The sequence below is a fragment of the Puma concolor genome, chromosome B1 (assembly GCF_028749965.1).
Source record: "Puma concolor isolate L17-30 chromosome B1, mPumCon1.1.hap2, whole genome shotgun sequence".
NCBI lineage: Eukaryota > Metazoa > Chordata > Mammalia > Carnivora > Felidae > Puma > Puma concolor.
Genome location: NC_141670.1, coordinates 32436123 through 32452277, shown reverse-complemented (window position 1 = coordinate 32452277; position 16155 = coordinate 32436123). Strand labels below are relative to the sequence as shown.

Below are 16155 nucleotides of genomic sequence, written 5' to 3'. Positions count from 1 at the left end.
TGAGGACCAAATTGGGTGGCCGTTGCATACCCTAGGAGTCCAAAGGTGAGAAAAATTAACCCGAAGGCAGTAACCACCATTTTCATCAAGGACGTGAAACTTGAGATAGGTCTTGAAGAGCTGAAAAAGTTTGGTTACGTGACTTGAGGTTACTGAAATCATCATTCTGGAACTTAAAACAAAACAAAACAAAAATCTAATGGGCATAAGTGCAGTAGTATGCCAAAGACAGTTTCTGCTGGCATATTTTGCAAATTTGGCTTAGGATGGCTGTCTTTTAGAGCCTGTTTTTTGGGGTTGTTTTTTAAGAATTAAATATGTACAAAAATCAAGTGGCAATGTTTTTTCCAACCCACCTTTCGTGTCATTGGGGAGCCTGCTTTACAACTAAATTTGCCCCATCTCAAGGGTCAAAGACACTTGCTGCATCCACCCTACCTCATTTTATTCCATCGAACCCATTGCTTTCCCCGTCCAAAACGTACTCCGAGCGGGATGGTTCTGGTCAAGGGCTGTATTTTACTAGCAAACATTTGGAGAGCCACAAGGGAGCCTTAACATATTTGATGCAGTTCTCGATTCAGTTGGGCCATTTTCTTCCACCAAACTCTGCCCACCGGGGACCTCATGAATCACCTGTCGCTCATCAAAAACCAGGAGCATGCAGTCCCCATAAGCAGCTAAAAATCTACGCACTCTTGTTGCAAAACTAAAAAAGCTTTGCTTTCCAGGAAGTTCTGCATCTGATTGTTCTGGAATGCGTTCAGAGGTAGGGTTTAGGGCCCAAGCTTGAGTCTCCTAAAATGCTGGAGCATTTAAGCTTTGTTTCCACTTACCTGAAATCTGACGTGTCCTTTTCCCAAAAGTTATACAGAGAGCTACTTGCTACCAATCTCCCTTTTCTCCCCCCAAAGAAGTCAAAACACATTCCCTATGGGGGTGAGTCAAACCTTTTGTCCGCCTGATTCTTGTCCCCATTTGAGATGCCAAAGGTCACGCGTTGGGTGGCAGGGGGGGGGCAGCAGGTTATCCTGCCAAGCAGAGAAAAGCTTGAAGTGACCCACAGAAAGCCTTCCCTGAGCTTAAAGCACTAGACTGAGGGAAATATCCTCAGCCCCTCGGAGGGGTTTTGTTTTTTTTCTGACTCCAGATAGATAATTATTCTTTCCTGGACTCTCTGGTTTATTTTACCACCAGATCATGGACTCACCTGTTGATTAGAGAGGCCATAAGTCAAGTGATTTTCATTATGAGCTTTAAACCTGCTACTCAGTAGCCCAGCAACCTTCCAAGGGTGCATGAGATCACAGAGCAGCTGGGGGAGCTCTCGATTTGAAAGATTTGAACTGAAGAAACCTGCAGGCAGCTGGAGCTGTATTAAATTTTTACCATTTGGAGTTCATTTAAACTCTCGTTCCCCTCTTCAATGGGTGTGAGAGAAACAGTCAACATTTTTTATTTAAGGAAAATAGATGGTGGTGCCATTAAAACGTTTTATATAAGAACCGGGGGGTTAAGAAATCGTAAGGGTTTGTTGGATGGATCCTGGCCCTGTTCCAAGACATGAGCAGCCCTGCCCTTCGCTCATGCGTTGTTTAGTCACACAGACTAAGGGCTGACGCCCAGCTGTGGGGACTGGGTGTCTCTGTCATCCACATTAATTTCCCGGTTGCTCCTGGGCAGTAACGACTGTTTCCGGGCCCCAGGCCTCTGACATTATCCAGCTACCACAGCGATGCCAGTCAGGGCTTATGCGGCCTCACTTCCTTTCTTCATTCTGATGGAGGAGATCTTACCGCCTTCCGTTCCCTTCTCTCCACATCTCTTCCTCCCAGGTCTGGCAGACCTAGATGTATCCTCACCAGGCACAACCCCCTCTCTCACCCCCTCCAAGTGCCCCTCAAAATCCCCTCTGGCAGGCCCATCCCGGGATTCTGTGAAGACCCCTATAAACAAACAGGAATCGACTTAGCACCGATGTCCTTCCCAATCTGGCCCCACGATGACTTTCCTTTCGTCAGAAATGGGTGCCTGTGCCCCTCCATATATCTTGCCCGTTTGTCTCTTGAGGCCACAGGTGGTGAGACCTGTCTGTATATATTTCTCAGTCCTCCCCCCAGAATCGGCGTATAAACAAAAGTTATGATTTTGGTGGACCTAATCCAAAAACGGAATCATTTAGGGGTGAACCTGAGGCGTACGAGAGTCACTCAGAAAAGTTCAGCACATGACAGTAAGAGTCTTTATCCTAACTACACGAAAGCTTTAGGTCTAAACGAAGGAGTTCATTTCATATTATGCTCGGGTGAGAGATATCTCAAGGCACATGCTACTAACTTCAGAATGACTAATGGACAAGTTGGTGCTACCTATATGATGGAAAATACTGCAGCCCTCTACAGTGATCAGGCCTGTTTATTTATTTTTTTTAATTTTTTAAATTTATTTTTGAGATAGAGAAAGGGGAGGGTCAGAGAGAGGGAGACACAGAATCCGAAGCGGGCTCCAGACTCCGAGCTGTCAGCACAGAGCCCAACGCGGGGCTCGAACTCACGGACCGCGAGATCGTGACCTGAGCCGAAGTCGGATGCTTAACCGACTGAGCCACCCAGGCGCCCCTGATCAGGCCTGTTTAAATTTTTTTTTTTTCAACGTTTATTTATTTTTGGGACAGAGAGAGACAGAGTATGAACGGGGGAGGGGCAGAGAGAGAGGGAGACACAGAATCCGAAACAGGCTCCAGGCTCCGAGCCATCAGCCCAGAGCCTGACGCGGGGCTCGAACTCACGGACCGCGAGATCGTGACCTGGCTGAAGTCGGACGCTTAACCGACTGCGCCACCCAGGCGCCCCAATCAGGCCTGTTTAAAACAGACTCCTTTTTTTAAAAAATGTGGTGTGTTTTTTTTTTTTAATTTATCTATTGAGAGAGAGAGAGAGAGAACACGAGCAGGCGAGGGGCAGAGAGAGAGAGAATCCCAAGCAGGCTCCGTGCTGTCAGCGCAGAGCCTGACACAGGACTCAATATCACAAACTGAGATTCATGACCCAAGCAGAAATCCAGAGTCAGACACTTAACTGACTGAGCCAGACGCCCGAAAACAGAGTCCTTGTGAGGCAGGGGGAAATCATGGACACCCAGGCCTTTAAGCTTCCCAATATCAAATAAATAAGTGATCTGCTGACGTTAGTGTCCTCTTACAGCTGATGCTCTAAAAAACTTTGAAAACTACATGGAAGAGTATCCCCACTGACTGCTATCATAACGGCGGGTATCGCTTAGTTCTACCTCAGCTGGCCTTGACCACACCACTGGGTTCTGACAGTCAGGGCGAAGACAACTGGCCTCATGCTGGGCCCTGCGCTTTCAGGCAGGTCACTTGAAGACCACGGGGAAGCGGAGCTAAGCCATGTAAATCACTCATTTACCATATTTTCCCTGTGTCTCCCCTCCCCGCCCCGGGAGATACGTCTCTAAAGGGCAGGGAATTGTATCTGTTTTGCTTGTTGATGTATCTCTAGCACCTAGGATAGTTCCTGGCAAAGAGAATTTCCTCAACAATACTGGTTGGGTGAGTGAATGAAGGAGGGCATCTATGTTTTCATTGACTTGGAGCAGAAGCAGTCCGCCTGTCTATGAGAATGAGCTGGCAACAATTGCCCTGATTGTTATCAACTTCTGTGCTTTCAAATCTGAATGGGGGAAATGGCAACATATTTCACTTCTCCTTGTCTTGGCTTGATTTTCTTCTGGATTTTCCAACTGCCTGCTCTCCACCCACAATGCAGCGAAATAAAGAATGGGGTTCATCACGTCTAACAGGCCTGTCAGCTTAAACTAGGCACAAATTTCTTTTCCTTTTCTTCACTGAGCTGTTAATCTGGGTGTTTCACCTAACTGTTCCATTTCAAGAAGGGCAGAAGTGATTTTCTGCATGTATGGTCCATGGATTTAGATACGTTGGGCACCACAGACATTTTTACTTTCCCTTTCTTCCTTCCCTTTATTTCTTCTCCCTCTTAAAAATGTATCTGATAACAATTTATTGAGCTCCGCAGAATGGCTGGCATTGTGCTAGGCATTGGGGAGAAATACAAAAATTAAGAAGACATAGCAGTTACCCTCAGGCAGCACAGTCTCAGACAAACAATAATGACAAGACAATGTGATCGATGGTATAGAAGAAGCGTGGAGAGAATGGTATGATGTACAGAAGAAGGAGGCAACCAATCTGTCCGGTCAGGAAGAGTGAGAAAAATGCCTCACAAAGGAGGTGACACTCAGGTGTAGTCTCTTTTTTTTTTTAATTTTTTGAAAAATGTTTTAATGTTTATTTTTGAGAGAGACAAAGCGTGAGCAGAGGAGGGGCAGAGAGAGAGGGAGACACAGAATCCGAAGCGAGTTCTGGGCTCCGAGCTGTCAGCACAGAGCCCGACGCGGGGCTTGAACCCATGAACTGCGAGATCGTGACCTGAGCCAAAGTCAGAAGCTTAACCGACTGAGCCACCCAGGCACCCCAGGTATAATCTTGAAGCATGAGTAGAAGTCACAAATCAGAGAGAGGTGAAGGGTTCTCAGGCAGAGGGGTGACTGTGTGGAAAGGTTCCAAGTAATATTCCATGTCAGAGAAGTCAGCGAGAGGTGCCTAGTGAGTGGTGGGTATATGGAAACATCAGGAGATGTGCGTGACAGGAGCACTGCCTGGTGTATCTATGAAGAAACTATTCAGCCTTTTAAAACCTGAACTTCGGGGCGCCTGGGTGGCGCAGTCGGTTAAGCGTCCGACTTCAGCCAGGTCACGATCTCGCGGTCCGTGAGTTCGAGCCCCGCGTCGGGCTCTGAGCTGACGGCTCGGAGCCTGGAGCCTGTTTCCGATTCTGTGTCTCCCTCTCTCTCTGCCCCTCCCCCGTTCATGCTCTGTCTCTCTCTGTCCCAAAAATAAATAAACATTGAAAAAAAAAATTTTTAAACCTGAACTTCTGTCTAGATACTCATATTCTAAGCAGAGGAGTGACATGTTTTCAAAGTTAACTTTGGCAGTAGGGCTGGGGATGGACTAGACAAGGAAGAAGTAGAAGCAGGGACCTATTGCAGTTGTTTTCAGGAAGAGAGATAGATGTAACCGCTACTTGGGTGGAGGAAGTGATACTTCAACGATAAATAAGGAGGCCACAGATCCAGAGAGTCAGTACTGAGATCTGCTGGGAACATGTGCTCATTAGTGACACAAGAGAAGATGCCCAGGAAGAAGGTAGAATGGTAATTCTGCAGCTCCAGAGAAGGGTGAGGTCTGAGGACAGGGATCCAAGAGCCACCTGGGAACAGATGGCATTTATAAGAGAACAGGAAAATTCATGAGGGAATTTTCCCAAGTGAACAGGTCCTCTTTGTAAGGGTTAAATGGAGGACGGCCATTTGGTAGATGAATTTCATTTCTTTAGATCAGGGGTCCATGGAACCCTAAGAAACATTTCAAGAGGTCTGGCCACACCTGATATTTTAAGTAAAACTTGGTTTCAATGTAGCTTTTGGTGGGGAAATTATAGCTTCTACCAAATTCTCAATAGGTTGTGAGCCAAAAAAGGATTAAAACCTATTGTGTTTTGATAAATAGACATATGTATTTGTATAGGTCCAAGATACTTAGGACTTGAACTGAATTAAAGAAAGGTTTGTTTTAGGTTAGAAAATGAATGTAATATAATGGTTTTGTTCTCATGTGCTCATTTTTGGAAAAAGAATTCGGTTCCACCAGTGTTTTGGAGACAGAGGAAAGAAGAGGGGTGAGAGAGGAGAGGGAGGTTGGTTGGCGTCGTGATTTGGTAAGAAGAGATTCATATTTTTATCTGTTCAGATCAAATCTCCACAAAAGAAGGCTTCAGATGAAATATGTTTGACTGATCACTTAACAAAGTAGAGAAATGAAGTAATTGTCTGTATGGTTTAAAAGTGTTACCTTTGTCATTCTGAGTAAGATATGTATTTCAGAAATTCCTAAGTCACCATTCCTTCAGATCACAACCCGCCCCCCACCCCACCACCATGATTACCTACAATCTCTGGTTTGGTTCCATATGTTGAACTTGACCCAAGTCTCCCACTTGACCCTGATAGCCCATAGTCATAGTCAAGGCTCTTCTCCATGCAAAGAGTATTCATTGAAGACTATACTCTTAATAGAATCTGAGCACAGTATAAAAATTATCATTTCTTCTTTGCATCACAGAGCACTATCCAAAAAGAGAAAAGACAATGATGGAATGAGAAAAAATATTTGCAAATCAATTATCTGATAAGGGCCTAGTATCACACACACACACACACACACACACACACACACACACACACACACACATATATACACACACACACAAACACACATAATCACAATAAACTATATTTTATATATATATAAAATATAAACCCACAGAACTCAACAATTAAAAGACAAATAACCCAATTCAAAATGGACAAAGGATTTGGAATGGACATTTCTCCAAAGAAGATACACAAATGGTCAACACGCACATGAAAAACTGCTCCACACCATTAGCCGTTAGGGAAAGACAAATCAAAACCACAGTAAAATACCACTTCACCTTCATAGGATGGCTAGAATTAAAAAAGAAACAAAGAAACAAACAAAGAAACAAACAAAAACCGGAAAATAACAAGTGTTGGCAAAGAGATGGGGAAATTGCAACCTTTGAACATTACTGGTGGGAATGTGAAATGATGCAGCCACTGTGGAAACCAGTTTGGCAATTCCTCAAAAAGCTAAAGATAGAGTTAACGTATGACTCAGAAATTCTACTCTTAGGTATATACTCAAGAGAATTGAAAACATATGTTCTGTTTGCACATGAAAAAACTTGCACACAAATGTTCACAGCGGCACTATTTATAAAAGCCTAAGTGTAGGAACAACCCAAGGGTCCGTCAACGGATGCACAGATAAACAAAATGCGGTACATTTTTACAATGGAATATTATCCGGCCACTAAAAGGAATGGAGGACTGTCACAGGCTACAGCACAGGTGAGCCTTGAAAACATCATGCTAGGTGAAACGAAGACAGACCCAAAAGGCCACAGATTGTATGATTCCAATTCTATGAAACTTCCCCAAGAGAAAAATCCACAAGAGACAGCAAGTGGATTTGTGGTTGCCAGTGGGTGGAGAGAAAAGAGAATTGGGAGGTGTGGGGTTTCATTTGGGGATGATGAATGTTCTGGAAGCATATAGCGGTGATCGTTGCACAACACTGTGGATATACTAAAGGCCACTGAATTGCACAATTTAAAATGGTTAAAATGATGAATGATATGTTCTCTCTGGGGTGCCTGGGGGGCTCGGTCGGTTAAGCATCCGGCTCTTGGTCTCATCCGGCTCATGAGTTCAAGCCCCACATCGGGCTCCACGCTGAGAGTACACAGCCTGCTTGGAGTTCTCTCTCTCTCTCTCTCTCTCTCTCAAATAAATAAACTTTTTAAAAAAGGATCAATGATATGTTCTCTGAATTTTAACTCAATAAGAAAATACAAAAGAAAATTGCCAATTGATGTTAGCACTACCCCCAAAATAAGACAATCAGAACCCACAAGCTTAAAACAAATCTTTCTCGTTCTCTGCAGAAGTTAAATATTTTCACATGGGATGAGAACTCGCCATCATTCTGAGATCAGCAGTATTTATTCTGACCCTGTTGAAAGCTCAGACACGTTGAAACCCTCACTTAGTAAATAACCGAAGAAGTACAGGAAATATGAGCATGCGTTTGCTTAGTGGGTACGTTTCCAAAATTTGAGAAAAATAAAATGACAAGGCTTTCTATGAAAAGCCTCTTCACATTTATAAGAGCATTCTCAAATGCAAAACTCTTTGGAAGTGATGGTAGTGAACAGGAAGATAGGAATGCAAACTGCCAACCTCTCCTCCCGACTCTGTTTCTTGGGGAAGTGAAAGCCAAGGTCATTCTGGTCATCGAGGTACTTTGGAATTCTTTTGCATCTCACACTTTTTTTGGACTGACATGCTGTACTATTGCATTTGGAACATGGAATACCATAAACTTCCACCTTGCACAATCTTCCTTGCGTGGTCCCCAAGAAAGCTCACTTTATTTCCATTTGTCTTCACGGCATACGGCAAGGGGAAGAAATTGTGTGATGGAGAGGAAGAGAGGCTGGTAATAGTGTTCAATAATGCGCAAAAAGTGGGCCAGTGCCAGGAAGATAGTTCGATAGCCATCAGATGGTGGGGAAAAAAAAATGACAAGAATTTTCTTTTTTTTTTTTTTTTTTTCAAAGTAGTTCTCTCACCGTGTGTGCACCCACCTCCCCTGGCAACTCTTTAAGGACCCTGTTCCTAAACCCGAGAAGCTCTCTGAGCCTCGGGCGGGAGCAGCGACATTATCTGTGCGGTCCAGCGCAAAACGAATACGTGCAGCCCCTTGCTCAGAAATGATTCAGGTTTTTCAAAAAGTCAACAGCAAAGCGCGCACCTAGCTGTTGTACACAGTGCAAACCCGCGGTCTGGTGGAAGGGGTTTGAGCAGACAGACGCTCCTGGCTCCTGGTTCCATCACATCCTTCCTGAGATTAGAGGCAGGTCACTAAGGCCCTAGAACCTCACTTTCCTCCCCCAAAACACGAGTTTAATAATCCCCATCCCTTCCGTTGCTGCCGGATTTTTTTTTTTTTTTTTAAGTCTCAAGCTTGAAGGCTATTGTCTAACGTGTTTTCAATGTTTCCACGGGGAAGAGAGCGCTGTATGTTTCGCCGGGGTGTGAATGGCAGGAAAGCCTTTTGGTGGATTAAATATGGGTCCTTCAAAGATTAAGGAAGGGGGCCGAGGGGGACTGCACTTCCTCTCATCTCCTAGCTGACACACTTTGCCTCTCTCTGTGTTTTTATTAGCTCGTGTCCTCAGTACATCAGTGGCAAGGGTGATGAAACCGGTGGCAGATTTAACTGCCAGGCAGCTGGGTCACTGCCCCGTGGGTCTTGTTGTCATGCTGCGATCTTAAAGTGACCACGGCTGTTTGGGCTGCTGCTTTCCCAAAGGCTCCGAGAGAGACCACTGAATAGTTAATCGGTGGGAAAGGAAAGGAAGAGGCTGTTGCTTGCAGAAAGCACAGAGAAGCTGCTTTGAAAAATCCCAAGGTGGCGGAGTATCAAGAACACGGTTCCTGCTGTGGGCAGCTGTGTGTGCGAAGGGCAGCCTGAGGGCTTAAAATCAAATCTCCAGCACGGGTTGGTGCCCCTCCCCTGGGGCCTTGGCAATAGAGGCCGAGGGCCTAAGCACTACAAAATGAAGAAACCCTCAATGCTATGGGATGAGGGTTATCATTTAGAGTTATCTTTATTGTTAGCAGCATCGGTGAATAATGTTTTCTAAGGCAGAAAAAAAAAAAAAAGAAGCAAGTGCTAAAGACTGGGAAAACAGGATGACTTATTTAACAGGCAAGAACCGCAGGCCCCTTACCTGAAACCTTCTCATGTCCCTCGGGTTTCCTGCTGTTTTCAAACAATTCTGATTGCACTTGAGGAAAAATTTGAGAAAGAATCTGCGAAGAGAAAGCAACGTGTTACACTCCGGAGTAAACAGTTTTTAAGAGAAAATAGATCTGCATTATATTAGATTTGATTGGAAAGCGATTGTGTTTCAAAGTCTGGGGAATTTCAGCCAGCCGCCTGGGAAGGAACACCCTGCCCCAACCCACTGCAATTTGCAAATTTGGATGTTTGCGATCACACGCCAGCTCCATCACCCGTTGAGGATCGTGAGGTGGCTCCCAAGCTGGGCTCCTGGTTGTATACCCGCCCCCCCCACCCCCGCCACCCCCACCCCCGAGTCGCAAGGGCACTCTGTCTCCCAAAAATAAGCCTTCCAAGGCAGCAGTGACTCCTGCCGCGCAAAAATGTCTTGCTCCGGGGTAAAAAAAAATGGCATGACTTCACCCAGAATCCTAGGGTTCCTCACGCATGTGGCTTTCCGCGGGCCACACACACCTTCACGCTCGCACACATATCCCCTCGCCCACAAAAGGGCCCCTGGTATTTTTAACCAATGTATATAAAAATCAGAAAACGGTATGTTGCCATCCATAGGCAGATCGGTCTGTGCAGGAATACACTGGGGTTTTTATGATTAATAACAAGTGTGAATGTCCTCTCAGACCATCTGTAGATTATCCCGAAAAATACAAAGGCGCAGCATAATGGTCTGAGGTTATCATTCATAAGGCATATTTTAAAGCCCACAGCCTCTGAAATAAACTATTTGTGCAGGTTTAAAATTGGGAACCTTTAATCAGACAAGGACATGGAACAACAACAACAACAAAAATGGCAGAGGTGGTCTTTTCAGCCATTTACCTATTTCATGTTTTGGATTTTGTTGCAAAACACAATAAGTTTCTCATTTATTTCACTTGCAGAGTCCTTTTCCTTAAAAAAAAAAAAAAAAATCCAGCTTTTGCAGTGTTAAAGTCCCAGGTGAGCTAGGCCTATTTCCCTTTCTGTTACTATGACAACGAAATTTTACCGCAGTCCCAAAGTCCCTCCAGAACTCTCACATCCATGCCTTGAATTAGAACTTTAAAGGAAAAGATATACATTTTTTCCCCAGGATTTACCAACAAAAATAAGTGGAAATCAACAATGCTTCCAAAAATTCTATTTTAAAGCAACGGCTGGTGAGATGCTCTCAGGGTGACCTTCTGTTTATTTTCATCTTTTTTTTTAAAGAATCACACAAAAGAATTAGAGCGCGCTCCGGTTAATTGTATGTAGCACTTAAAGAAAAAAATAATAATAATAGCCCTGATGGAAAGATAAGCAGTACACGATAGAGGAGGAGAGAGTGGAAACTGTATTCTGCACAGTGTTTTCCGTGTTGGAGTCTCTTTTACTCCAGATTCGCTAAAAATATTTGGCCAAGTGCTCCTGACCCCTATCTATGAATAAGGTGGGGTGTGAATTTGGAAATAACAGCTAAATTTTTTTTTCGTTCTGTTACGAGATCTGCTTTTCACGTCTCTCTTTTAATCTTTACTGGGGCGGGGGTGGGAGTGGGGCGTGGGGGGTGGGGCAGGGGGTGGGCATTACTTCCGGTGCCATGCAGCCACCGAGGGTCTCCAGCCGAGGTACCTCTGGAGTGACAGGGCAGAGAAGATGCCCCGCACTGCTTTTTTATTTTGCCCCTCACTGCTTTACGCAGTGTCCAAATTCACCACCTGCCTTTGCTCCCTAAAATGCAGTGAAATGCCTGCCCGTAGCACTCGGAGACGGAGCAGAATTCAAACATTCGATTTTTGTGAGGGGAAATGTTCCTCCGTTTGTACATTCTCCGCAGAGGCAGCTACTGCCACTCACGACTCACGGAGATCCTTTAAAACTTGCTTTTTCTCACAGCAGTCCCCTTGCAAACAATAGCCCTCCCCCCCCACCCCCCATGGGTGATTTACACCTTTTCCCCTCTTCAAACCAAATCAAGTGCCTTTTCTTACCAAGTCCTTGATGTTTGGAAAGTTTTGCTTCAGCGGAGCTCCTTATAATGCACTCTCTGTGTGTTAGACTTTCCCTTACCTGCCCTACCCTCTCCCTGAAATGTATCTGGTGAAGACATTAATGTTCGCGAAGGCATTATTACGCGCATGGTGTGGTAGGTGGAAAAGTGCAAAAAAAATAAATGCTTACAAGAAATCAAATTGATTGGGGGAAACGAGGGGCCTGCCGAAAGGCTCGATTCATTTTCAATTAGGAGTTCTTTGGATGGAAAGTTTTGACTCTTTTGCTGGCCTGGGATTGGAGTTTGTAACCTAGACAGCTCCCTGCACAGTAGGGATATAACCCTCCGTTCACAAAGGAGAAGGGAGTGGTGGTGGGGGTGCGGGGGTAAGTCAAGCGGGGAGGGAGAGAGAGAAAATTCTCTTACGTTGTACAGTACTTTCTAAAGGAAGGCACAGCGGCTTCTAAGTGGCTAGCTCCAGAAACTATGGCCTGGATATTTTATATGTGAACCTAAAAATTAATGTAAAGGAATTCTGGGGTTTCCTGAGGTCTCTAATTTTTTCTCTTCCTTTTCCTGCTGTCTTCCACCTCCCTCGCCCACACCCCCTCCACCCACCGTGCTCAGGGGCTTGCTAGAGAACCCTTTACTAACTATACCATCCATTAGCCACAGGCAGGGAACAAATCCCCTGGGTCTGGATCCCTCCGAAGCCACAGCTGCCTGAAAAATGTCAGCACTCTGCACTCAGAAACGGGAAACCAAAATGAATTACAAGATTCGGACCAAATGTGCCGATTCTCATCAGGATGGATGCTGTTATTTCCACGTTCTCCAAACAGCGTTGACTCCATAAATATTACAGCCACTCAGCATATAGTACACTTTGCAAGGCTTCTGATCTCACTCCTGAGGAGCGAACTCTAACAACTGCAGGACTGTCCTTGTTTTATAGACGCGGGGAGGTGGGATCAGAATGGGAACTCGAGCCATCCGCTTTCAACCTGGTTCCTAGGTCCGCTGAGGCAACCTAAGGTACCAAAAGGCATTCCCACACTCCACAAATACATATTAAATGCTGACAGGATTCTAGTCTTGACCTGCTACCAACCAGCTATGCAACCAGGTTACCTCACTTCCCTGGGCCTCAGTTTCTTCCGCTGGGTTTAACTGGATGACCTCCAGGGCTGAGGCAACATTAACGTTCTATGATCACAAAGTCAAGCGTGTAGAGCTGAGAGCCCTCCAGAAATGGCTGCACTGATAGAAGAAAGCACTGAAGACAAAAAGACCCCGGCTTACTAAAGTCCAAGTGGGATGTTTGCAGGGTTTTCTAGAGATAGGGCAAACCCACTGATCTGAGATTGTGGAAGAATAACTAACTAAATAACTAAATAAGGCAGGACAGCTGATGGATGGAAAGTGAGGCATCTTAGGTGATGCCTTGGTCAGAGCAGGTGGTACCCTGGGGCTTGGCAGGCAAACTGCTGAGTGTCCATTCTCTCAAGACCCCTTCTGGATGCTTCTGAGGCAGGAGAAGGTGGCTCAGGAACATCACAGGTCAAAGCCACCTCTGTCCCTGCTCACCATTCTGGGTTGGACCAGCGGCTGAAGGGCGTCGGGATCACAGAAGGGACGGAAAGGAAGTTTGTCTCCTCTGTGCAATACCCTGAGCTAGGTGCTTCATATACAGCGCGCCATTTTTTTCTTGCAACAACTTTATGACTGATGAATCGTCTCACAGCCACGAAAAACAAAGGCACCAGATTTTTCAGACACTTGCCCAAGATCACACAGCTTGTCCGTGGCAGAAACAAGGATTTGAACCTGGGTCTTTCTCGCAGCAAGCTCCATCTGGCGTTCTATGTTTCCTGAACCAATTAGATTACGGCAATGATTGCACAGCTCTGTGAACAGATTAGAAGGCATGGCGCTGTACACGTTAAATGGGTGAACTGTATAGTGTGTCAGTTATATCTCAAAACAGCTGTTTTAAAACAGAAAATGCTCAGGAAGGAAGGAAGAGGGAAGGAGGGAGGAAGGAAGGAAAAGGGAAGGAGGGAGGGAGAGAGGGACGGAGGGAGGTAAGGGGAGGGGGGAGGAAAGAAAGAGAACCACGTGAAGGATTCTGGTTTCTTGGTGAGAGGGCTATAGCATCGCAAGAGGGAAACATTAGGTCAAAGATAGTTGCATGGAAGTCAATGCCTACTAATGAAAGTCATGTATCTACCTATCTGATCGACTGCAAAGTATATAGTAAATTCCACAGAAGTTCAAGCACCATGGCAAATAAGATGGACAAAATCTTTGCCCTCATGGAGCACACAATCAACCTCTTCAAAATATACTTCTTCAGATTGTGAGAGGCGTCTGGAGACCCCTGAACATGGGTCTACGATCTCACGGGATCTCCTAGTACCCCAGAACTCTTCTTCTCCCAATCTGGAATACTGGAACACGCATCACTGTTAAGAACAGAATGAAAGTTCTAGAAGGGTGGGTCTAGAAGTGTCCTGAGCCCTTCCCAAAAGGAACCTGAGTTTATTTTTTTTTTCCTTTTTTTCTTTTTTATTTATTTATTTTTTTTCAACATTTATTTATTTTTGGGACAGAGAGAGACAGAGCATGAACGGGCGAGGGGCAGAGAGAGAGGGAGACACAGAATCAGAAACAGGCTCCAGGCTCTGAGCCATCAGCCCAGAGCCCGACGCGGGGCTCGAACTCACGGACCGCGAGATCGTGACCTGGCTGAAGTCGGACGCTTAACCGACTGCGCCACCCAGGCGCCCCGGAACCTGAGTTTAAAACCGGTTGCAGAAATAGGGCGCTGAGTGAAGGCCTGGAGGGTGGGAGAAGCGGGGCGGGCAGGATGTGTCTCTAAATCCAAGGAAGGGCAATTACTCAGTATTCACGCCGGATTCCAGAATTATAACCAACGATCCGACTAGTACGAAACCCAGCAGAATTCTGTCCAGATTTGTGGTAGAGGTCATTCAATTCACCTCCCATTTGAAATCCGAGATCCAGCGCCTTCTAAAAAAATTGCAATAGGAAAAGTGTTGCGGAGAGCACTGTGGGAAGACACGAACGTCTGCAAGGAAAAGATTAGACAGGGATGCGTATCAAAAGAATGTGAACTAGGGGCGCCTGGGTGGCTCAGTCGGTTGGGCGTCCGACTTCGGCCCAGGTCACGATCTCGCGGTCCGTGAGTTCGAGCCCCGCGTCGGGCTCTGGGCTGACAGCTCAGAGTCTGGAGCCTGTTTCGGATTCTGTGTCTCCCTCTCTCTCTGCCCCTCCCCTGTTCATGCTCTGTCTCTCTCTGTCTCAAAAATAAATAAATGTTAAAAAAAAAAAAATTAAAAAAAAAAAAAAAAAAGAATGTGAACTAGCACCAGTAACAGCCACCATCAGGTAGAACCTTACTCTATACAAAATAATGTGTAAAATACCTTTCACTTTGAAACCTTTTCCCTTAAAAAAACATATCTAATTCTGCCTATGCTGGAAATAATTTCTGCAGTACCATGATCACATGTTCCACACCACAGAGATGAGAATACCCCCACCCTCTCCAAAAGCCAAGAGCAAGGGGTACTCTCTCTGGTTCTCTCTCTCTCTCTCTGCCACGGTGGCCACATAAGCAGGCTGGCTCACTGAAGCCTGAGCCATATGTAGACTGGATATGCCTCACAAACCGTGTAGGTGTTTAAAGGCCGAAGTCCAATGATTTTCGAGGAAGACACATGTTATCTGGATTAACTACTAAACTGCCTTTTCTAGAGTCCAATAAATTAAAATACAATTGGCTCCCACTGCTTGTGGGTGCTTCTGAAAAGAAGGTTAACTCCTGTCCTTTAAGGCACTCCTACCACTTCTGAGAACCATCAAATGTAGGGAGAGGCCGGATCATCCAGTCATATTTGAAAGAAATGAGCACTTGCCTCTCTTGTCCCAGGGCCCTGTCACGCTTGGATCCTCGGGGGACTAGGCAGGATGAGGGGCCGCGCTGGATGGACACACCTGCGGGGGCCATTTTCTCACTCAGAACGTCCAACATGGCAGCTCCCTCTGCTTCACAAGGTAAGAAAACCCCTAAGTGCTGGGTTTCCACTTGAGACCAGTAAAAAACATGATGATAATGCTCCAGCTTTAATCTAGGTCTTAGCTGTAACATCCTCTTTGAACCTTCTGACAACAGAAAGAACGCATTTTCCTCTCCCAAAAGCCTACAACAGAATCCAAATCCTGGCGGCCAAAGTGAGATGAAGGGCAGCAGTGGGCCCCATGCTTGGCTCAAAGATGACATTACTCTTGATAAATCTATTGACTGTTTAGGTATCAGCCCAAGGAAGAAAGGGCCCTGAAGCTTTAAGGGCCTTGTGAAGGGTCTCATTCAAGTCCACAAAAATTAAGAGAATCTGGGGGGGGGGGTCAAACTCCCCATTGGCTCTTGCTATGCCTTAAAAACTTGACAGTGGGGCATCTGGGAATGGTTGGAACTTGACATCTGCTTGGTAAGATGACAGCCAAAACAAAGGTTCAAGAAGATCCATGGAAAGGGGAGATAACTGAAAAATGTTGACTGACTGGGATCTTTAGGCTTAAATCAAATACTCATTTCTCTAAGCTGAATTTCTAGGTG

General features: G+C 45.5%; 1 protein-coding gene across 2 annotated transcripts in view; it reads right to left on the bottom strand.

Moving 5' to 3' along the window:
• The window catches only part of EBF2 (EBF transcription factor 2), a 197579-nt gene that overhangs the window by 51336 nt on the left and 130088 nt on the right, over positions 1-16155 (bottom strand). For both annotated transcript variants that reach the window (XM_086703421.1, XM_086703420.1), the window contains exon 7: positions 9486-9567. In XM_086703421.1, the coding sequence (XP_086559547.1) occupies positions 9486-9567 (82 nt within the window). The remainder of the gene's footprint in view (positions 1-9485; positions 9568-16155) is intronic.